The sequence below is a fragment of the Dryobates pubescens genome, chromosome Z (assembly GCF_014839835.1).
Source record: "Dryobates pubescens isolate bDryPub1 chromosome Z, bDryPub1.pri, whole genome shotgun sequence".
In the NCBI taxonomy this organism is placed as follows: domain Eukaryota; kingdom Metazoa; phylum Chordata; class Aves; order Piciformes; family Picidae; genus Dryobates; species Dryobates pubescens.
In genome coordinates this window covers 19,237,411-19,261,598 of record NC_071657.1, presented here as the reverse complement: position 1 = coordinate 19,261,598, position 24,188 = coordinate 19,237,411, and the positions used below count along the sequence as shown (strand labels likewise).

The 24,188-nt window shown below is 39.8% G+C and overlaps 1 protein-coding gene across 2 annotated transcripts in view; it reads right to left on the bottom strand.

Annotated features, from left to right (window-relative positions):
• Window positions 1-24,188, bottom strand: part of MCC (MCC regulator of WNT signaling pathway) — a 205,606-nt gene that overhangs the window by 27,385 nt on the left and 154,033 nt on the right. For both annotated transcript variants that reach the window (XM_054178593.1, XM_054178594.1), the window contains exons 6-11: window positions 19,713-19,919; window positions 5,953-6,099; window positions 5,537-5,626; window positions 4,720-4,868; window positions 2,913-3,053; window positions 1,036-1,136 (exon numbers count right to left, since the gene is read on the bottom strand). In XM_054178593.1, coding sequence (XP_054034568.1) covers window positions 1,036-1,136; window positions 2,913-3,053; window positions 4,720-4,868; window positions 5,537-5,626; window positions 5,953-6,099; window positions 19,713-19,919 — 835 coding nt within the window. The remainder of the gene's footprint in view (window positions 1-1,035; window positions 1,137-2,912; window positions 3,054-4,719; window positions 4,869-5,536; window positions 5,627-5,952; window positions 6,100-19,712; window positions 19,920-24,188) is intronic.

Below are 24,188 nucleotides of genomic sequence, written 5' to 3'. Positions count from 1 at the left end.
ACACTGCACAGGCAAGGACCAGTACACAAGGGCTGGTAGTTGAGTGCTTTCAGTCATCTGAAACAAGAGACTGACTGAGCCAGTTGCTCTCTTTAAAAACTTTCTGTTTATATTTCAGTGATTCCTGAGAAGCTATAATATTGTCACAGTCAGGCAATTATGACATGTCAGCACATCACAAAGAGCTATTCTCTCTCTCACTATTTCCTCTCTTTCTACTTGAAGATTACTGTGGCTACCTTACCCTATTCAAAAAAGGAATGGAATTATAAAACTCAGATTAACATTCATTTTCCTTCAGAAAAGTAGACCCAGCAGCAACAGTAAGCTCCAAACACTTCTGAACTGTACCTATGATAGTGGCTCATGCTATTACTTAGTGAGCAGCAAGACCACCACCACCTAGCCGCAAGATTAACTATCCACAAAACATACCTCCCCACCAAAACATATAGGTTAATATCCCTGACAACACAGTAAAATGTAAGATAAAATGTTTTAAAATTTCAGAGCAAAGGTTAAAATGTGGGGTAAAAAACTAGAGAAATTTTTCTGGTAACCTCTCAATGCTACCTTTGCATTATCTTAAACCTATTTTTTGTAATTATGCTCAACTTCACTAACACGGTTCTAACAAAATCTGTATTTGCAGTTACTGCAGTTATGTAGCCCTAAGGCACATATGCTTATGAGTATTGTCTAATAATTCCAGTCTGTACAGTTGCACGTCTTAGCAGCCTCACCACCGTCAGAATAGGCATCCCATTACGATAGTATGTTAATTATCATAGTATGTTAATTATGACAGTAGGTTAAATCAAATTGCTGATGAATGATATGATACAATTCCAATCTGTCCTTTTCTTTTCTTGCATTTTTTGGATATGTAAAATGATTTTATTAGTTAAAACCAAAAAAGGACCGCAAAGTATTCTTAAGTGCTAGGTCACGAGACACTTTGCTCTTTACAAAAAACTCTGATGCTAACTGACATGTGAAGGGGGGAAAAAAAACAGTGATTGACTTATGTCTTACCAACAGAACCAACACCTGCAGCTCGGAACTGTCCAAGAATGAGACTCTGCTCACTTTCTGCCAATGCCAACAGCAGCTCATATGCTTCTATGCACTGTTCACTGAAAGGAAAAATAAATCACATGGAATAAAAATCACATGAAGTATATCTACACTTTAGAGGAGAAGAATACCTGAAATGATAACAAAAAGCAGAGGTAGCTGACAAACTGTATGACTCCCTCCTACTTATCTAGCAGCAGAGATATTAAATGATTTAACATACACAACTTTTACCACAAACATTCAACACCTTGTCCTTCCTCATGATGGTCCCAGATTTGCCTCAAGTGCTGTAACAAATTAAAAAAGAAGACACTGCCCTGATGTGATGTGAGCTCCAGAAATTTGAAATAGTCAACAACATGAATAGTGGCCAATCTAATCCCTTTGAGAAACCTTTTTCATGCCTTCTTACTACACAAAACACTTTATATGCCACTGTATAGCCATACTATACAAAGTGCAGTAAGAAGAAAATTAAAGATAAGAAAAATAGAATTAGAATAGAATAGAATAGAATAGAATAGAATAGAACAGAACAGAACAGAACAGAACTAACCAGGTTGGAAAAGACCTTCGAGATCATCAAGTCCAACCTATCACCCGACACCATCTAACCAACTAAACCATGGCACCAAGTGCCTCATCCAGCCTCTTCTTAAACACCTCCAGGAATGGTGACTCCACCACCTCCGTGGGCAGCCCATTCCAATGGCCACTCTTTCTGTGAAGAACTTCTTCCTAACATCCAGCCTAAACCTTCCCTGGCGCAGCTTGAGGCTGTGTCCTCTTGCTCTGTTGGTCATTGCCTGGGAGAAGAGACCAACACCCACCTGGCTGCAGCCTCCCTTCAGGTAGCTGTAGAAAGCAGTAAGGTCTCCTCTGAGCCTCCTCTTCTCCAGGCTCAGCAACCCCAGCTCCCTCAGCCTCTCCTCATAGGGCTTGTGCTCAAGGCCTCTCCCCAGCCTTGTTGCCCTTCTCTGGACATGTTCAAGAGTCTCAATGTCCTTCTTAAATTGAGGAGCCCAGAACTGGACTCAGTACTCAAGGTGTGGCCTAACCAGTGCTGAGTATAGGGGCAGAACAACTTCTCTGCTCCTGCTACCTGTTGCTCACTCCTGCCTGTAAGATTTTCCTCCTTAAAACACAACAGCTTCTAAATACAGTTATGAGCCACTCATTCTTGTTGCATTCTAGTGTTATTGAAAATAAATAGTACACCCATTTGTGTTTTAGATTTCCTTGGAATTTGCTCAAGGATGGTAGTAACAATTTGTACAATTTCTCTTACGACTCAAACTGCCTGTTCCAAATTAGGTGCAGCTGAAGGAGTTAAACAACTCCATCTTTTTACACATAGTTCAAAGCAAATTTAGATACTTGCAACCAGATACCAAAAACTTAATCCACAATTCCAAGTCATGTAATAAAAAGTCAATTTGAATCATGTGGACTACAATACTTATCTTTGGTCTACTGGCCTAGTGAAAGTTCCAAGCCTAAGACAGAGTATCTGTATCTTAAGATACAGTTCAGGCACAGACAGTTCAAGCCCAATTCAAAGGTTAATTCAGTATTCAAAAATTAAAAGATAAATTTGTATATATTTCTATTAACTTGAGTTCACTACTGCTGGTGAACTAGGGTTGAATTAGATTTGTATCAACAACTTCTGTTCTGTAGTATGCCAAGCAGTTTAAGGGCCATTTTTTTTTGCAGGAAGGAAGCAAAAAGAAACAGTATTACTACAGTACTGGTTCACTCTCAAAGACTTCCAAAAAGTCTACCTCACTTCCTCTTTTTCTGCCTAAGACACTCGATTCATACGTACATACCTGTATTGCAGTGCAAGCCTGAGGGCTGTGGCATTGGACTCGTACTTCCCAACAAGCATGCTCATCCTCTCAGCATTGCTCTTGCACTCTTCCAGTGTTATTGTCAACAAGTCATTCTGGGATTTCAGGTGCTCGATTCGGCTGTAGAAAAGGGATGAATTTGTAACCTTCAAGCTTAGCTTTCAGACACTGTCCTGAAAACTTCAGAACAATCATGATTTAAAACCAAGAAATACCATTTTGTCTATGCAAGGTTTTTATTGAAGATGACAAAATCTAGCTATTTTCTGTTCTGTATGAAGACCCAAAAGGATAGCAACTTCTCTTAGGACAGTCTCTTGCCTTCCTCCTCTCCTTACCACAAAATGTAAATCATAAACTTGTGCAACAGCAGCAAGCAGAAAGCTGTACCCCTGTTTTGTAGACAGAGGACTGTGTAGGGATAGTTCCATAATAAAATTCTGCTAAATTTTACTGCCTCAAATCCTCACTTCTGCTACTACATTTGCTTTTTGTTTTATGTGACATATTCATTGGTGCAGTGTGTGGGTGTGTGCAGGGATCATGCAGTTGCATAAAGGTCCCCTTTCTCTGGAACATCAGAATAATTGTTTCACTTGGAGTCATATTTTGGTTGTGTTGAGAGTGGTAACTTCCAAAACATGATCCCAGTTTCAATAAGGCAATTAAATTTCAAGTTCTGGCAACAGTCAAAAGCTCAACTGTAATACTCTTCTCTGAGAGATAAATTCTGAAACTGAAAATAAACCTTCCAAACATCTGTATTACTGTTTATTCTCACTGCTGAGAACTACTCTACACATCAAGGTACTATACCTAGTTCTAGGACATGGACATACACCAAAACCAGACAGGCAAACTGTTTAAAAATGTGGACTACTAGCTAATGACAAATCAGTGCCATGCAGAATTCTAAAATCACTGACCTCTTAATAAACACAAGAAAGAGGAGAAAGGCTAATATACCACCATTTATTCTGCAATCAGAGTAAGCCCTGACTTTCAGATGCTTCTTTACAAAACTTCTTTGACATCTTCTTGTGAGTAAATATGTTGTCAAAGCATAATTGTGCAGTGCAGAGAAAAAAAGGAAAAAAAAAAAATCACATTTTGCAGCACTACAAAAACAGTAGCAACAAATAAAAGAGATATTGTATTACCGCTCAGACTAAATTTAAATAGCCATGGGAAAGAGCGAGCTTGGAAGGAAACATGCTGAGACATGATTCTCAAGTTCCTGATTCACTGTTTGATTTCATGTACCAAAGAGGACACAAAGCATGCATTTTGGTAGTGCTTATTAAAGGATAACTCCAGCAGTATTTTAATTGTTATGAGAAAGCTGTAATCTTTCCTCTGCAGAGAGTTGATTTACTGGTATATATGCCACACCACCATATATCAGTACATTCACTGATAGTGTTAATGCTGTAATTCTGTTTCTTCATGACAAAGCAAAGCAAGCTAATTACAGAATAATTTATGGAAATCCTTATTGCTACTAGACATCTACTTTTTGGAAACAGATGCCATGTCCACTTGGTCAGCCACAGAGAACACTCTATGCCATGCTGATTCATAACATACGACCAAAATATCATGCTAATGGATCCTTAGCATATGATTCACATGATTCAATCTTCTCTTCATGAACTACATTGCATGTTTATCTCCAGCTGCCACAGTTGAGCTGAGACTGAACTAAGAAATGATCAAAAATGATAAAAAGGTAGTAACTTTAGCAGAGCTAATAGCAGACAACACACTTGGGCAAATTTAACCTTACCTATTCAGTCTCTCTGTCTCCACTTCAAACTCTCGGATTTTACTTTCAGAGATGGCAGATCCATGTGAATACAGAGTTTGGAAGATTTCCTGGATATTTGAGCAGTCTTGCAGGGAATGTGCCAAATGTTCAGCCACAGTACTAGACACCTGCACAGGGCAATTAACAATAGAACACTGTGAACAGGTAACCACTGGATTCCTCCCACAGAGAGTTTGTATTGAGAACTACACTTGCTGGAATGCACTCACTTCAAAGCATTCATTATTCAGTTTTTACTATGCATTTTTCATTGAATAGAATATTAACAACGTTCCCCTTTAACAATTAGTTTTGATTCAAAATTTTATTAACTAAAGGGTGAAGCCCACTATTGCATCATACATTAAAAAAGCCAAACATGAAAGTTATTTACTTTCTTGAAAGCTCAGCAAGACATTAGAGCAAAGTTCTTCAGTGAAACAAATATTAAGACAGTAAGACAAGTGTAACAGATTTACATTGGCATTATAAAGCAGAACCCAGTTCTGTGATGACTGGAAGCTGTGAAATGCAACCAAATATTCTTTTCTTGATGAACAGTATTTTGGAGAAATTGACTCCCAAATTATTGTCTTTAAGTCACTCAGCAAATGATTCCTAGCCACTAATTTTGAGAAAATGAGATCTTATTACTGGGTGAAATATTACCTGTTGACATATTTTTCTTAAAATACCTTTTGAAGTATTTTCAGTTAGCTCACATTAATTTAGTAAGATATGCGATATGGTTCATCTTCACAAGGTGTAGCGCATGCAGATAATTATTAGTCCTTACCCCTATGCTGCTGATTTCTGATCCTAAGACGGGTCTATCAGACGATGAAGACTCTGATCTTGTCTTTGATAACTTCACTCTTTCAGCAATCTGTAAGTCAGAATGCTGCACAGGTTACACAGAAACTCACACTCCATAAAGATTACATAAAATATATTTGTTCACTCGCTACACTTGCAAACCAGGAATAAACTACTGTAAAATTGATACCTGTGTTATAACTGAGAGAATCACAATCATTAGGGCTTCATTCCTTTCTGCACATCAAGTTCACGGGCCTGCTTAGGAGACCAGAAAATTCTCTAGAGATTCTACATTATCTATCAGTTAGTCACATGCTTGCACAGGAACTGTGCAAAATGAAGCCTACTTCTCCCAGATAATGAAAAGTGTTACTACAACACGCAATAGCTCACCTTAGCTATGGGAATGTCATTGCTACTGCTGCTTGTGCTCAGCTCTCCTGTGCTGGGGTTAATGGGTCGACTGGCAGAAGTGAGACGACTTGGGCTGGATGGGCCTGTTGCCTGCACACTTTGCAAACGTGTTTGCAGTTCCCGAACCTAAAATAAAACATAGCACAGAAGTTGTATTTTGTCCTTTGGTGGCTGCAAGTTTTCATGTGGAAAACAGACGAATGGAGGTTGTCAATGAAATAAATTTCTGCTTGTTTTATACAACTCATACAGTGCAACTGTACTATATATATATAAATTATTCTCTCTGTAGTGAAGCATCAGCCTAAACAAACCAAATGAAAGCTCCCGTGTTGAAAACTGTTGACACAAATATATCATGACTTTGTCATATTTAAGGATCAAAGACATTAAAATGATAATTAGGCTTTCAAAACTACATAAAGCTACCGTATATTGAGTACTGTACAGACAAAGAGATACCAGCAAAGAACCCAACCAACAGTCCACAGAAACTCTCTGTAAGCATGCACTGCAAATACTGCATAGTCCTCATAACACATTAGATACTTGTGGAACTGATGTCAAAAGATGTCAGGATTAAAGGATGAAAAAAAAAGTCCATAGGAGTTTTTTTTTATACCCAAGCTAAAGATTATGATATTTACTTTGGAATAATTCTTAACAGGCAAAGAATAAATGCTCTGCTTAACACAACAATTACACCACATGGTAAAGTAGCAGGGCTCATTTTTTTCCCTGCAGAATCTCAAACGAAAGAGTCTGAGATGAGAGAAGGGAGATGAAATAATATGAAGAGGAAATCTCCCTGAAAATACAGTGCTTGCTTTAATGCACAAATGTCTATATTGGTTTTGTTGGAAAAGCCCAACTGCAAATTAAAACTGGCAAAATTTTAGTCCAGTGGAATAAATGTGCAGTTCATTTGACATGCCCCTGTAGAATGAAATCTATTCCAATTTCCTATTCTGTAAAACAAGGTGGGATTTTTCACTGAATACAAAATGTTTACACAAAGAACTGATTAAACAAGCTAAACTAAAGTTGTTTAGACTTTCCTCAGCTATAGAGGCTCACCAGGTGCATGTTCAGTGTTTTAGCAATTTCAGCTTGAACAAGCTGCAGTTACAATATTCTCCACATAACATATATACATGCCTTTGTCCTGGAAGAGGCATTAACAAGACAGCTAAATCTGTTTTGAGCCACTGCCCCTCACGCCTTCTCTGTTGCAGGGTCCGGATTGAGGTAGAGGAGCCTAATAGGCAGGCACCATTAAGGCTGCATGGAGTGGGGTGGAAGCTGAACCTGATCCCCAAGCCTCACATTTCAGAGAGGCAACTGCATGTGTCAGATGCCATGAGAGCAGGTGTGTGCAGTTCACTTGCCACATAAACATTTTTAATTGATTGGTGGGATTTGAATGGCTAATGTGCCATTGGGCCCTTCAGTTTTCAAAAAGGGAATTTATAGGGGAAGACCTTGAATACTCATTGCTTGTTACACTCATGGCTTGCATGCTAATTATTCTCTTATCTCTCTCCCCTGTTCATTAATAGGATTCAAGGCGGTGACAAGCACCCTACTTGCTCCTTTCTTCAGGGCAATTAGCTTCTTTTGTTTTAGCGGCATAGTGCTTGAGTTGGGCCTCCACTGCAGCAGTGTGCTCATTTCCTCTGAATTTGTGGATACTGCCCTTTGGACTATAACTACAAACTCAAAACATCTCTTCATTCAGCAAAGGTTTTGGTAGTTAGCAGCTTGGCAGTTTGTGAGTAAATTATGCTAATTTACCTGGTTATTTCTGAGGTTTATAGCTTGTTACCTGTTGGTTAGCTCCATTGTGAACTCAAGGTCTATGTCTATGCCACCTGAGGCAGCATTGCTGCTTGGTTTTGTGCGCATAGGGAGATTCCAGTTTGTCCCTCTGTATTCCAAGTTCTGATTGTTCTAGACTGTTATTCTACTGTTTATTAGCCTTCTACCATGTGTAATCAACCTATCATCGACTGGGCAAACGAACCTGACTAAAATTGACTCAGGAAAAAAATTTTTATATTTAATAAATAATATTCATATTTTATCATATTTCTGGCCAATAAATCTATATAAACTAAACCAGCTTTTGAACTACTGTTAAAAAAACCCACCAACATGATAAAGTATACAATGCCTCAAATTAAATCCTGAAGGTTTAAAGTAACTTGCTGAAAAATGAGTATGTGTGCTTGCCTCGGAAATATACATCTAAACTGTAATCACATAAGATCACAGGATGTTAGGCATTGGAAGGGACCTCTGAAGATCTTCAAGTCCAAACCCCCTCCCAGAGCAGGGCTATATAATTTAGTGTAGGTCACACAGCTACACATCTAGATGGATTTTGAAAGTTTCTAGAGGAGACTCCACAACCTCTCTGGGAAGCTTGTTCTAGTGTTCTGTGACCCTTACAGAGAAGAAGTTCTTCCTCATGTTGAGGAGGAACTTCCTGTGCTGTAGTTTGCATTCATTGCCCCATGTCCTATCACAGGGCACAAGAGAGAAGAGGCTGTCCATTCCTTCCTGACACCCAGACCTGATATATTTGTATAAATTTACTAGATTCCCTCTCCATCTTCTCCCCTCCGGACTAAAAAGCCCCAGGTCCAGCCTTTCCTCATAAGGCACATGATCCATTCCTTTAATCATCCTTATAGCTGTGGCGGGTTTAACGCCCATCCTGAAAACAAAGGGGCGAAAGGCATGCGAGTGCTTTGCCCATCCTGCAGGGTGTTTTGTCCCTGGGAAACTGAGTCTATTCCACTCCCCTCCCTCACCCAGCTAGGGTATAAAAGGGAGGGCATTGCAGCCATTAGGTCTTATTTTGGCTCCTGCCTTCCTGGACGAGAGCTACTGCAGCTGCCTTTCTGCTCCTCTGCCATGTAGTTGGGCCTGATCCTTCTCCCTGCTGCCTCCGTGCCTCTTCAGAGAGAGACTGGTTTTGCATTCATGTTTTTCCCCCCTCCCATCCATCCTTGTTCCTTGCCCTTGTGAACCTTACCTGTTATTGTTTTAAATTTTTTTTTTTAAAGAAAACTCTTTACTTCTCTGCTTCCAAGCCGACTCCAAATTATTGCTTGGTGGGTTTGCTCCTTCCCTTTTTTTAACCTCTGTGTTGGGAGGGAGGAGGGGGGAGTTGGGGAGAGACTCTCAGCCTTGCCCCCATCTGAGCTCCAACTCCCAGTTAAGGCTCAAACCACTACAATAGCCCTCCACTGGAGTCTTTCAAGTAGATCCCTGTCACTCTTGGAATGGGGGGAGCCCAGAACTGGACATGATATTCTAGGTGAGTTCTCATTAGAGCAGAGTAGAGGGGGAGGAGAACCTTCCTCAATCTGCTGGACACTTTTCTTAATGCACTCCAGGATACCATTGACATTCTTGGCCACAAGGGCACATTGCTGTCCCACAGATAACTTCTTGTGCACCAGGACTCCCAGGTCTTTCTCCATGGGGCTGCTCTCCAGCAGATCACCTCCTAACTTGTACTGGTGCAGTTTACTATTCCTTCTCAGGTGCAGAACTTGGCACTTATCCTTGGTGAACCTCATTAGGTTCCTCTTTACCCAGCTCTTTCTGTCATCAAGAAGTTAACTTAGCGGACTGTATAAAATGCACATTCATAGCATAAACCTACAGTTTTGCAGCTGAGGCCGCCTTTGTCCATATAGATGTATATAATTTCAACATCAGCACAGCTGCACTAATGCAAACCTTATGGACAGAAGTGCTTGACTGATACAAACCCCAATCATTTCAGCCTGCTGAAATGCATACAACTGAAATAAACTATGTATGCGGTTTCTGCTTGCAGATAGGGAAAGTCAGTTCAGATAGAATTTGTACTGTGGCACTAATACTGGGGAAAAGAGGGAAAAAGGCAACACCAAAATGTCATTATTTCAAAATTATGTTTATTGCTATTTCTTTTAACCTGGATTGTTGCAAAATAAACTCCTCAAATGCCTCAATTAAAGCATTGTCTAAAGATGAACAAACAGGAAAACCACTAGGGATGCATTCTTCATAAAATCAAATCCCCGCCTCAATGTCTGATTTTAAAATTGCTAAATATTCACCTATTCCTATAAGCAAGTCCTGGACCATTTCAGTCCCAAAGCAAGTAACATTTTAAATTTCATTGTAACCAGGAAAGTTAAAGTTGCTTAAAGAGCTAACCATTCATTGAATGCAAAGTTTTAAATCACCTTATATAAAGACAAAATTACATTAAAGTTTAATGCTGACAGGTTTCCTTTAGTTTATGTTTTATTAGTGAGAAGAAACTATTGGCCATGATTATAAAAGAAACTATTCTAAAAGCAACATTAGCAATAGAAAAAATGGACAGAGCTAAGTCCTTAGCCAAGTGAAGCTTTACTCAGGAAACCATTTATAAAAGCGCAGTTATAAATCCATGTAAGCTGCTGCTTTAATATTCTAACATAGAAGCAAACAGAACTTAAAGAAACTATCTGCTTATTTATGATTCTTGATTTATTTATGCTTCTTGATTTATTTACTATTCAGGCCTTCATTTGTGAAATTACGTACTGAATTAACTGCTATAAATAACTTTAGCAACACAAAGTACTGAATGGTAACTCTGAGCAGAGTAACAGGGCAAATTTCTCTGACCTGTAAAATCATTATCTCACAATTCACACATTCACAAAGTCAGAATGTCATGACTGGGTTGCCCACCCATCAGACTGCCCAGAAACAGCTTAGGTAACTATTTCTGGTCACCAAAACCTCCACTGTAAACAGAGCAGTATGCACTGACTCCTCAGAAAGTACTTTTCCACACTAGCAGTAATTCTGCAGCAAAAATAAAGGAACACAAAAGACAGGAATCAAGGAAAATGTACTTCAGAAGAGACACATTTTTCTCTGGAATGGTGAATGCATGAGTTATGAAAAGACTGGTTTAAAAACTGTGATTAAAAATTGTCTGCTCAGTAGGACTTCTACAAGTCCTAAGTGCTGTTACCAGTGCAATATAAATTATTCTGAAGGCTATGTTTTTAAGCAGAATAAAGGTAATTGCAGTACTGCACATGAGACACTATAGGTGAGAAGAGAGGAAAAAAGGAGGAAACACCTGTGAAATCCACAATGAAAAATAAAAGGAAAGAGCCACAATCTATGGAACAGCTGGAAGAACAGAGAGTAACAGAAGTAAAGACAGCCTGGAACCTTGGAAATAGCAGGAGCAGGAGTAGTGAGAAAGACACAAGGAAAGTTATTAATCCAAATATAAATAACTGGATTTAAAATGCATTACTATTTCTTTATTAATATTTCATGTTTAGCAATATGAACCATTGTTTATCTTCACTTCTAATTTTTTTTTTACTTTGAAATCAGAGAACTGGAATAGGAAACTGTGAAAAATAATACACAACTCCTCATGGGGTCTTCAAGAACTAGATAAAAAGACATCAAGGACAGAAAAGGAATTGACACAGTTCAGTAATGTTGGATTTATGAAATATTTGTAATTGATTAACAGACAACATGGAGGTTTCTAGAAATGCATGATGCATTTTATAAGTACCACACAATTGTCCTGCTCCACTGTGTATAACGCAAGTTTTTTGTGTGTTCTTTTTTTACATGTACCTAAATGCATGATGCACCAAAGTATATATACTTTATATATACACTTCAGTATATATACTATATATATACACAAAGTATATATACTTTGGTGCAATATGTTAATTATCTGTAATAAAGAATCTAAAATATGTGATTTTTACTCTTTGCATTTTACACACGTATACTGACAACTGCATGATTTGCTAACATCTTAAATAAACACTCAAACAGCTACAAACTGCATGTTTTGGCCACTTATTTCCATAGCCAAAGGATACTTCCTGCTTTTGTTCCTTAACCTGTTTCAAATAAGGGACATGCTTGTGATTCTTTTATTTCTGCCTTACTTGTGACTGTTCCATCATTCAGTATCTTTGGACCCTTCAAGTGGTAACAATTTCTTTACCCAGCATTTCAATCTTACTTCATTTTTTCCCATTACAAAAAAGAGGAAAACGTACAACAAACCACAGGAGTGAATACACCTCTTCCACTTTCTGATTTATTCATGCATACTGCAAATCAGTGATGGGGAAGATGGAAAATACAGTACCAACACGACAATTTAAAGAGGTCTAAGTGAGGGCCTTTCCCATCCTAAAGCATCTCCAACCTTTCAGTATGGCCTAATAGTAATCATTTTCTACCAGATAACATCCAGACCCTCTCATGAGCATCAGAGATAACAAGGTCTGATTTCCTATAGGTTGTCTGAGTATAGTAAGTAAGTCTTTCCAAGTATTTACAACAGCAACCCCCCCCAGTGAATTCTCTGGAGCTTAATGAGCTTGGGCCTGTGCTCAGCAGTTCAAACGATGCGTTTACAAAACCTTTCTCCTTTGCAAAGATGCCTACTGTCAAGAAATACATAAGAACTTAACTGTCACTAGCAGCACTACTCCTTTGGCAGATCTGAAAATAAATATGCAGTTTGAATTATTCTGAGGAATGGAGAAAGGGAACAATGCAAAGACAAATGAGCTGCAGGAGAAGAGGTATGCTGCTAGACTTTATACATATGGTTTTTTTAAGTATCTGGAGAGGTGATACAAATCAAGTGCTCCTCTGCTTCTGACACCTTTCAGACAGAAGTCCCTTATGCAGTGCTCCAGGGGCTGTACCTCTATAAAGAATGTAAAGCAACGTAACTTAAGTACATGACAGGACATGATATGGGAGGTGAAGGGTGGGTTTCCAGGCTAGAACACAGTGGAAACCTACAGAATTGAGGGAAGCAAGCCCATCTCAGGCTTTTTCTTATTTAATTTCAGATTAATTGTTAAGTATTTGCATATAAGCTTGGAAATAAAAACAAAGCTCTAGTTCATTAATAGCCAACTTGGAGACACTGCTGCATAAGCAAATACCATGCAACTGAAAGAGATGGAGAATAGAAACAGTTTTTGGCTGCTGCTTCAGGTTTCTAGTGAGCACCAAGAGACAAAGAGACAGAACAGTTTAATGCTCATTTTAAGCTATGCAAGCTGATAACAATCTCTAAAGGCTGCTAACATATCAGTGTTCTCTAGCAATCTGGAAGAATACCTTCTGATACCAACATGAATAACAGCAAAACAAGAACAGTTGAGCAGCTCTTGTAAGCTTCATGTCATCTGATAACAGTGTTGGCTCAAGAATGCTTGTGAGGCCAAGAATCTCACTCCTACTGTGGTTTGAATAGGTTTCAACTCTTTGCAAGCACAAGTCATTCTGGGAGAGCCCTCATACTACAGTGAAGTGCCTTAGAGTGGGAGCAATCTAGGTAGTTAGAGAGATCACTCACTAAAATAGCACCTTTCTGCTCTGCAGATTAATGCAAGTTTTTTAACTCTTCTCCAGCCTTCATGTAGGTCTTAAGTTAAAGATAGCTAAAATATTGTTTGATAAATTCAGCTGAGTTGAGGGCAAATGCAGACTAGTCCTCAGAATTAAAAGCATGTGACTAACAGAACAAATTGACATATGCCTTAAGCAGAGAACAGACTTAATGGGCTTCCAGAGCTGGAACCTCCTTTTCACTTCAGACAGTTCTTCAGAACAGCCCCAGAAGCCTGAACACTTCCCACACTTGCTGCTTCTTATGCCAACAGATAGCATGGGACTATCACACAGTATCACAGTATAACTAAGGTTGGAAGAGACCCCAAGGATCATCGAGTCCAATCTGTCTCCACAGACCTCATGACTAGACCATGGCACCAAGTGCCATGTCCAATCACCTCTTGAACACCTCCAGGGACAGTGACTCCACCACCTCCCTGGGCAGCCCATTCCAATGATGAATGACTTGCTCAGTGAAGAACTTTCTCCTCACTTTGAGTCTAAACCTCCCCTGGCGCAGCTTGATACTGTGTCCTCTTGTTCTGGTGCTGGTTGCCTGGGAGAAGAGACCAACCCCTTCCTGTCTACAACCACCTTTCAGGTAGTTGTAGAGGGCAATGAGGTCACCCCTGATCCTTCTCTTCTCCAGGCTGAACAATCCCAGCTCACTCAGCCTCTCCTCTTAGGGCTTGTGCACAACTCCTTTGGCAGCTTGGCAGTTTTCATGTATTATTTTCACTCAACTTCTACTTTGCAGTCATGATGGACTTTATAGCTCTGTCAGTGCTGCTCATGTGACTACCTTGGTACTACTACAAGAGATTTTGTGTAAGAAAACAAATATTACTTTTTCTACTACTGTTTAAGTCTTACTACATATAGCATTTGTAAATAGTGGTGGCCTGATTGCAACCTATTGCTGTGTAAAAATAATATTAATCCCATGAACTGGTACAGAAGTTCCCCAACATTATAGCTCTATTATTGAATTCAATATTATGGTCAGCTATGTATAAACAGTTTCTAGGGCACTGACTGGCCAAGACTCAGAAAGACTTTATTTTTAACACTGCAATATCATACAAAAGTAAAGTAAATCTCTGCATTGTGAAATTAGTATACACTGCAGGCACTCTACAGAAATAAATGATTACCTCATTTACTAATGACCTGTGAGAAACAAACTCTGTATGCATGTGGTTTCTTAGTTACTGTTCTAGAAAGCAGCTCAATCTGTTAACTGAGCACAACAAATGCCTAATTAAATTAAATCTCCAACAAGCCTCAGCAAAATGTATTGAAACCACTCTGCTTGATTACAGACATTGGTCTGAAGTAACAGACATATTGATTGGGTCAACTTCAAGATTATTTACTTCACCCAATTTAATTTGTGAAGAACAGTAACTAAATTTAAACTGAATCTCCTTTTCCACTCTCCAGGGAAATAATCTGAAGTGAATTTGAGTTCAGGTGGTGTACAGAAAATATTTAATAGGTCAAAGAATGCATTTATTTTCTTGCAACTATGGACACAATGTTACATTTAAAATGCAAATATGGTCTCTAGTGCAACCATTACATAGTGTTCCTGACAGGGTCATATGCAATGAATAAACTTCTCTGGTGGGGGCAATAAACTTGCAAGTTCAGGATGGTTAATAACCATGTTTCAATAAAGTCCTCTATAGGTACAAACTAAATGAAAATAACTGAAGCTCTATCCCCAGCTGTGGCAACCTCTGACTACAGAGGTGGCTTGATTTTGTTATGCTCTGTTCCAATCAACATTAATACTTTGTGTACTGGGTAAAACATCTACCCAATCTCTCCAAGAAGAACTTCCTTACTTCAAGAAGAATAAATATTTGAACTGGCTTGCTGTAATATAAAAGACAGCTCACAGTCTCTACAGAGCAATGCAAGACTCACTGTCATGGTAGGGCCAAACGAGCCCAGCACAAACCCAGACAGCCCATATGTGTCTAGATATGGTCCCTCTCTTCTCCCACCCCCTGCAGAAACCGGGGTAATGTGGGAAAAGGAACAAAGAAAAGCCCCAACATGTCTGGGTAAACAAGTCTTCTTTTTGGGTAAGAGCACATGTACTGGCCACAGGTTCTCCCTGACCAGGCTTATGTTTCTGTCTTTTGTGGCCACAGCAGAGGCCGTTTTCATTGGGTAACTATTTGCTGGCTTCAGTTGCCCTATTGGCCCAAATGAATCTCAGGCATGACATATATACAGTCCAATTTCTAGTTGCGTTTACTTGCCTGCTTGGACCCGAGTTGCTCGAAGCTGTCTTGCCTCGAGTTGCCCTGCCTCAAGTTGCCTGGTCCAGAACCTGGGATAAAAGCCATGAGCCTACTCATTGCAAGCTAGAAAAGCCACGAGCTTAGGAGCCAGAGCCAAGCCTTGCTTCCCCTTGCAACTAGAATTTTGCTGTGACTCAGTTTACCCAGGAAGATGCAAAAGCTCATTGCGAGAAGCATCGTAAACAGCCTGCCATCCTGCTGAAGCCAAACCAGCCCAGAGACCGTGCAGCATTCCTGCTGACAACCAGCAGTGCTTGGTGCATGAGAGTGCTCCAAAGCCTCAATGGCTAATACACAGCAGCAGCACTCCCCGCTTGGGTGGAATCAGCTGTGCATTGCCTCTTTAGCTTAACAGTCCTTATTGAGTCTCCCATGCTGTGGTTGAGTGCCATTTTGCACCAGGGAATTCTCTCTTTCCCTGTTATTCCTACCGGTTTGCTTAAAATGGTTAAAATTGTTGTATTTTCCTAAAGATTGTACATTCCCACTGTAAATTCTAACTGTACATTGAACCTATTTAATAAGTTTGGGGCAAATTTTCATATTAATAAAAAGTTATTAATATCCATTATCCATATCTTAATTATAAATTCATTAAATTCCTTAACATTAACCTCTCCAGGGTCAGTGGTCTGAACACAATTTGGGACAGTTACATCCAATTGCTGCTATCACCTGACAATTGCTCTAGACACTTACATGACACAAGTTGACCATAATTATGTTTTCACCAGAGATACTTCCAAACCAGAGATACCAGTAACACATACAGCATCCTAACAGTGGCAACAGACAGGCTGACAACTACTATATCAGTGTGATTATCCTTGCAGTCCTAAGTGCTGCCTATACTAAGGTAATTGTGAAAAATTCAGTAATGTAGCCACACGAAGCGTTGGCTTCACAAATGCTTGATTCACTGAGGATTCCAATACAGACTGACCTGGTCAAGCAGTATCTATATACACAGAAGTAAGCAATGTTTTCCTCCTCAGGGAATCCAACCCTCTGCTACTGCTGGCAGCCAGACAAAATGTAATACTTTTGTAGTAAGGTGTAGTAGTAGGGCTAAACGGACTCAACACAAACCCAGACAAGCCCTGGTATATCTAGACATGGTCCCTCTCTCCCCCCTCCCTCCTGCAGGAGTCTGGGAAAACACTGTGAAAAGACAAAAAAACCAGGCATCAATAAGTCTGGTAAACAAAGGGACATACTCTCTTTTTATGGTTATAGAGCATGTGCACTGGCCATGCTTCCCCTGGATCAGGCCTATCCCTTTGCCTTTTACAGTCACAGCCTGACAGAATCCCATTTCATTGGCTGGCTTCAGTTGCCCTATAGGTCCAAACTGAATCTCAGGCAAGTGATAAATACAGAGCAAATTGTATTCACCTTGCCTTGCCTTGACTCGCTTTGCTTTGTCCAAGACCTGGGAGAGAAGCCACAAGCCCTACTTACTGCAAGCCTGAGAAGCCTCACTTGCCTTGCAACTTAGAATCCATGCTGTGCCTTAGGCTACCCAGAAAGAAACAAGTGCCCTTCACGATAATGCATCATAAAGCCCAGGAGCAGACAGACATGTCTTGCTGGGCAGAGGGACAATCCTGGGTGTGCCAAGACCCTGGTAGCCATCCTCTTAGAGTGATAAACTGCTATTAGTGCCTGCTCTGCAAAACCCCAGGACAATCTGTGAATCCTGGGAAGAAGCTTCAAGAGCCACTCGCTGTCGTGCTGAAGTCGGACCAGCCTTTGAGACAGTATGGCATCCCTGCCAGCAATCAGCACCAGTCTCTTGCTGTGGTAGGCGCATGGGAGCACCCCAAAAAGCCATAATGGCTAACACATAGCAGCAGCACGCCCCCACTGGGGTGGAATTCAATGAGTAGTTCATCGCCTCTTTGTTTAATGGCTCGTGTCGAGTCTCCCCCAGTGGTCGAGTACCACATTGCACCAGGGATTCTCTTTCCCAGTTACTCTTCTGGTTTGCTTAAAATTGTTAAAGTTGTTAAATATTGCCTAAACACTGTACATTCCCACTGTAAATATATATTCCAGCCATACACCAAACCTAATTGATAAGTTTTGGCAGTTTTTCGTATGAAAAAAAGGTTATTAATATGTTTATTAACATCACATTTGCCTTATTGTTTTTCATAAATCCACAAACCATAACATAAGGACAACTCTCAAATTAAGAGTATCAAATGTGCCAATTAGAAGTATAGTTTTTTGCTTTCCTTTAGATACAGTCCTAACATAACAATCCTGGTTTTAGTAGGTAGCCCTGCATAGTCACACATTTCAGTGCACAAATATAACTTTAATATTTTAAAGTTCCGTTTTGTAAGTAGTTAGCAGCCCTCACTGACTCCTCAGAAACCCAATCCTCTTGTCTGTTACACAGTCTACAGTCTAATTTCTGGCCTAATATAGCTATGAGTGGTTTATATTAACCTGTTCCAGTTTTGTCCTTAAGTTTGAACAGCCCATAGTTCTCATTCTTTCTTGCTTTCTCCAGCACTTAGGAAGGGAAATCAAAGTCAGATCCTTTTTGCCAAAGTGAACAGGAGAATCTCCTGAAGTCACTTCTCAAGGTAAGCTGCCCATTTCCCCTACAATCTTCTACATTTTTTAAAAATGTGTTTGTTTATTTTCAGCTCTCAGCACTCCTTACAGTCTTTCCAACCCCTAGTAGAACCAATTTATCCTACTGAAGGATCACATTTGCAACCATACATGAAGGGCTCAGCCATACTAATCCCTGAGGGTACAAACACCAATTCTTCCCCCTCTTCTGTTTTTAAACTTACGAGATCCTGGCTGTCAGTATAAATTCTTGTTGCCTATCTTGTAAGCACCTTAACTTGGATTCCATACTTCTCAGAATGTAAATTTTTTTTTTCTTGTTTGATAATGATCTGTATCAACTGTAGTGTTGATAACTGCATTTGTGAAAGCACAATTCACAACCCCATGCTATTCTGTTCTCTGCCTGCTTGTCACACCCCATCCCACCTCACACATCCCACCACACTCTGCTATCCTGAAATAATTGCCCAGGTGCATAAATGTTGCTTCTATAGCTGAAGGGGAAGTATTGACTCTGTTTAAAAACAAGTGTCACAATAAAAGCACTATAAAAACTTCAGGACTGAAATAGATATATGGTGTATAATAAACTAAATTTTACAAAGGAAAAGAAGAAGTGGTCTTATTTTATATGATAGTAAAGTATAAACTTTCTACCTCACACATTTATTTAGTTATTTACTATGAAGGGATGTTTAAGCCATCAGCCAAATTGAACATGAACTTGAAACTGCATGTTTTAAAACCAGAATTATTTCCTGTCCAACCAAAACTCTGCAGCTTTAACAGGGACAAAGTTAATACATTTTAAAAGCAATAGAAATTGAGGTCACATCTTCTTGGATCTTTCATCTTTTTATGTGACCAAATTATTTTTTTTTTAATTATTTATGCATTTGGACCTCATGCAAAATACAAGACATTTTCTGTCCTAGCAACATCATAAAATGTAGACCAGGAGGCAGGACATATCCTGGACTACCCATTGTACAATTCTGAAAATTATTTCCCATTGACAGGAGTCCTAATCACAAATTGAATTCCCATAAAAAACAAAGACATATTTGTTGTTTACAGGAGAAGAAGCTTCACTGGAAAATCTGCATTCTCTGTAGAGAAGTTAGATATGCTTCCTTGGAGATGGGTATCAGGGTTTCTGTTAAACAGTGATTTCTGACATCAGACTGTACACCATTTTTCAATTATAGAATCAGTTTTGTCCTAGTTCTCTGGTCTGTATAGCTCAGTTTTAAAACCAAAAAGTCCTACAGCTAGGACAGGAAGAGAGATTAAAGGGAATCTTGTTCTGGTGACAAAATTATACAGGCTGGGAGGAACAAGAAGCTATCAGCTGTGCAGCAGACTTACCCTTCTACGCAGTCTGTCTCTTTCTTCACGAATAGCATTTGTGGTGGCCTTGGTCCTGTTCAGCTCCTCCTCCTTGCTACATAGCATGGCCGTGAGGCTCTCATTTTCTTCCCGCAACCCAGCTAGCTCTTTTTCCCATCGAGATCTCTCTTCAGATAGATTTGGATAAAGGTCACGTCCCAGTACACCCTCAATCTCTTCTACAGTCTGCAAAAATACAGTCATCAAAAACCCAAAAAGAAGCAGAGAAAGATATTTGAACAAGACTAACACACAGAGGACAGAAACATGTAACAGGCAACTATACATATATACCTACATGTATACACCCAGTTCCACAACACTATTAGTTTGCTTCTTTTGTTTTATAAGTAACATTAAACAAAATTACTGCTTATTTTGTTTGATAGTTTGACCATTTTAATGTTTCAAAGCAGACATATATGTCACCCTTGAGAGACAGCAATCCCAGTAGTTTCATCTCAGAACACTGTAAACAAATTGTCATGGCACTGTGCTGCTTGTTCCCCTTGCCTAAGCAAGAGATATAACACAACAGCCTGTACTTGTGCATGGCATGGGGCATTTCAAGGTTCACGACTAATTCCACAAAAAGGCAAGGAAAAGAGCAGAAAGGTAAAAAAAAAAAAGACAGGGCTTTTCTTTCCTGTGTTTCTGAGCATGTTCTTCTGTAGAGGTGACAGAGATGGGGAAAAAAAAGCAAATTGGCCTTGGCTATGCTTATGTTATACTAAAACACGTTACAGGCTTGCTAGTGACTCAAAAGTGATGGGTTTACCTGGGACACATCATGCCACTCAGTATCTCCCACCCCAATTCACTAGGTGAAACTAAACTATACACACACTGTTCACCAGCAGGGGAATACTGCCATGCCTGCACTTACCTCCAGGCTGGTCATTCAATATTCTGACACTCTGCCTAACACTCAATGTGACATGTTAACTCAGGGCAGTTCCCATTTTACCTCATATTGTATACTGTGTTAAATTTTATATGTATGGAAGACCATTGCATAAAACAAAACCCTTCCAAAGGTTGCTTATAAGCTCTTGATTTTCTCTGAAAGCAGTCCACATTAAAATGGAAACATAGAAAACAAATTCATATAGGATGTTAACCAGCAACCTAAAAAAGTTTTATTCTATTGGATAATTCAAAACCAAGGGTTTTTTCCCTCCTCTTTAGCGAGGAGGAAAAATAAAACCACACTCATGTCGGTGGCAGAGAAAAAGGACTGTCACCAAGATGTGCTCAAGCACCAGCCACCAGTAGTGGCCTCTTTATTAATACACATCATGTCTTATATAGTCTTCTTTCTACGTCCATGTACCCTTTGCACTTAAGTGATTGGATTAGGCTTGCTATTTTCATAGCCCTTTTGGTAGTCAGGGGAGTTCGTCCTTTGTTATTCACAGACCTTATTTCCCTGGAGTCGCTTACATTCCTGATAGAAGGGTAGAGCTCTGTTTTGTTCAAGGTTAAGGCTGGCCACAGCCACCTGCTTTATCTCCCTTTTTGCCTTCCAAGGTAAATGCAGCGTTCATTAACCTCTGCAGGGCCCTCTGCCGATATGAAAATGAACACGGCACTACCAATGTCAGGATTAATACAATAAGCAGTATTAACAACCGAGTTTGTAATACTCTTATGTATAAATTTAGAATGATCACTTAAGTTTGTACAACACATACCATCAAACTCTATACAGTCATGACCATGAGCTCGTAACAAAAAATCAACAGCGGCCCGATTTTGTAGAATGGCATGTCTTACACTATTCGTATCAGTGGCTAATACTTTTGATATTGCATTCCTCACTTTGCAACCCAACATGCCAGTTTATTTAGTTGAGCTAGTGCTTTTGCTGTTTGAAGCAAGATGCTATGCATTCAGCTTTATTCTACAAATCTATATAATCATCACTTTCAGCTGTTAGGTTAAGCCTATGCTGCTTTGAAGCAAAGTGAGTATGATTTAAGAGCATAGTACTACATTCCATTGATTGTGCTCTTAAGCAGGCCAAACACAGTCAGTAGGAACCCACTGGACCCTGGCTTCTGCAGAAACACAAGTGTACCCGCAGGCCCCAAGTCACAAGATCCCAGGGACCTTCCCAATCACAGGTCTGTAAATTGCGGAGCTTTTTTGTTAAAGGATCACTTACAGACTGCAATGACAAAAAAGTTAGTTACTATTACAGGATTTGTACCATTCTGAGAAATGGTTCAATAATTCTGGGTATATACAGCTTTACACAGCCTACTATGTGGTGTCTCCCCTGACATTTCCCCTTTTTGCTTTTCAAGCAGAGTTTTAAGTGTGTGATGGGTACGTTCCATTATAGCCTGTCCTGTAGGGGAGTGGGTTATGCCAGTAACATGATGAACTCCCCATTGTTGCAAAAATGCTTGTGATTTAAAGGCGATACAGCTGGGACCATTATCAGTTTTAATTTGCGGTGGTATTCCTAATGCAGAAAAAGCATTTCTCCAATGCATAATTACATCTTAGGCCTTTTACCACTATGTGGGGTAGCCCATATTGCAGCAGAGAATTTGCCAACTGAGACATGAATATATTTCAAACACCCAAATTCAGTTATGTGAGTATCGTCGGATTGCCATAGCTGTAGGCTCTGTAATCCCCTGGGATTAACACCAGCCGGCTGGATAGAGGAGAAATGTTGAGAATCTGCATAAGAGGCTACAATATCCTGTGCTGAAGACAACAATATGCTAAATTGCCTCTGGTGTGAACCCCTTGGTGAAAAAATGCATGGGATTGGGCTGCATGTTGCCAGATGTCAGGCACAGGCACAGGGCCCTCAGGGCATCAACTCTGGTATTTCCCTCAGAAATGAACCCTGGCAGCCTTGTATGGCTAGGAACGTGCAGCACATAGTATGGTTCTGTTTGACTTTGCAGTGTAAGCCATAGTGCTTATAGTAAATGAAATAAGGTTTTGTTGTCAATCTCCTTTAGCAGTGCACAGTCCAGCCACCGTGCAATGTTACAAGCATACTGTGAGTTAGTGACAACATTTATGGGTTCATTAAGCCACTTATTAAAGACCATTACCACAGCTTTTAACTCCAAGAGCTGAGGTGAACCATCTAGAATAGGCTATGAGCTTATGCCATTTCCCCTTTTCTTGCTAGGTAGCTACTGCTTTCCCCATTTTCCGTAAACTGTCAGTAAACATTGTCTTTCCTGAGACTGGTGTCATAGAGAACCAGGTTGGTTCCACTAATTGCAGCTCTCCATGCAGCTGCAAAAATTGATGTGCTGGATTATGCAACAAAACCCTCTCTGGATAATCTAACAAGGCCATTTGTAACTGAGCACTATGTGCCATACAGCAGTCCAGATATTCTATTATTAAAGGCAATGTTTGAATGGCAGGCTCCTCTCCTAAAAGGTGAATACACTGTTGCCTGGCTTTGCATACAATTTGAGCAACCAGCTCAATTTGAGTGGTCACTGTTTTCTTTGGATGATACGGCAAGAATACCCATTCCAAAAAATGCAAAGGATCCTGCCAGTTTTCATTCCATTGTGCTATGAGAGCTAGAGGATGACCTTGAGAATAAGCATGTAAGTACTAACAGGCACTGCTTCTACTATTTGATAGGCCTGGTTTTTACCAATGGTGAGCTCAACTTGCTCCAATGCATGTTGTGCTTTTTCAGTCAGATGTCAAGGAGATTAAAGGTCAGGATCTCCCTTCAGTAACTCACATAAGGGAAATAATAGGGTTGTACTAAGAATTAGCAAGGGTCTTACCCAGATTATGATTCTTAATAATGTCTGCAAATCATTAAGGGTGGTCACAGATTGCTGAATTTGTATAATTTGGGGTCAAATCGTTTGATATAAAATTTTTAGCCCCAAATACTCCCAAGACACTTGACCTTGCACCTTCTCTGGGGCTGTTTCTAATCCATAATTCCTTAATGCTTCTGTTACACCAGGCACAACTGCACTCAGCATATCTTCCGTTGGCATGACATTCAAAACATCATCCATACAATGGTAAGAATACATGGTTGGATATTGTGTTCTTAAACATGTGTGGTTGTTTGAGCCTTAACTGGTATTTAAGAGCGCAGATGGGGGGGGGCAAGACTGAGAATTCCTCCCCCGCTTCCCCCTCCCTCCTCTAAAATAAAGGAAAGAAAGGGGGATAAGGAAAGAGAAAAAAAAGAAGAGAAGGTAAATCTACCAAGAAATAATTTGGAGTCCGTTTGGAAGTAGAAAGGTAAAATTTTCTTTAAACAATACATGCGTGAGTGTGTGTGTGTGTGTGTGTGTGTGTGTGTATATATATAAATATATATATAAAAAACCAATAACAGGAACGGTTCACAAGGGTAAGGAACAAGGATAGATAGGGAGAATATACAAAACCAACAGTCCTTTGAAGATGTAGCAGGGAGAAAGGCCAGGCCTGACC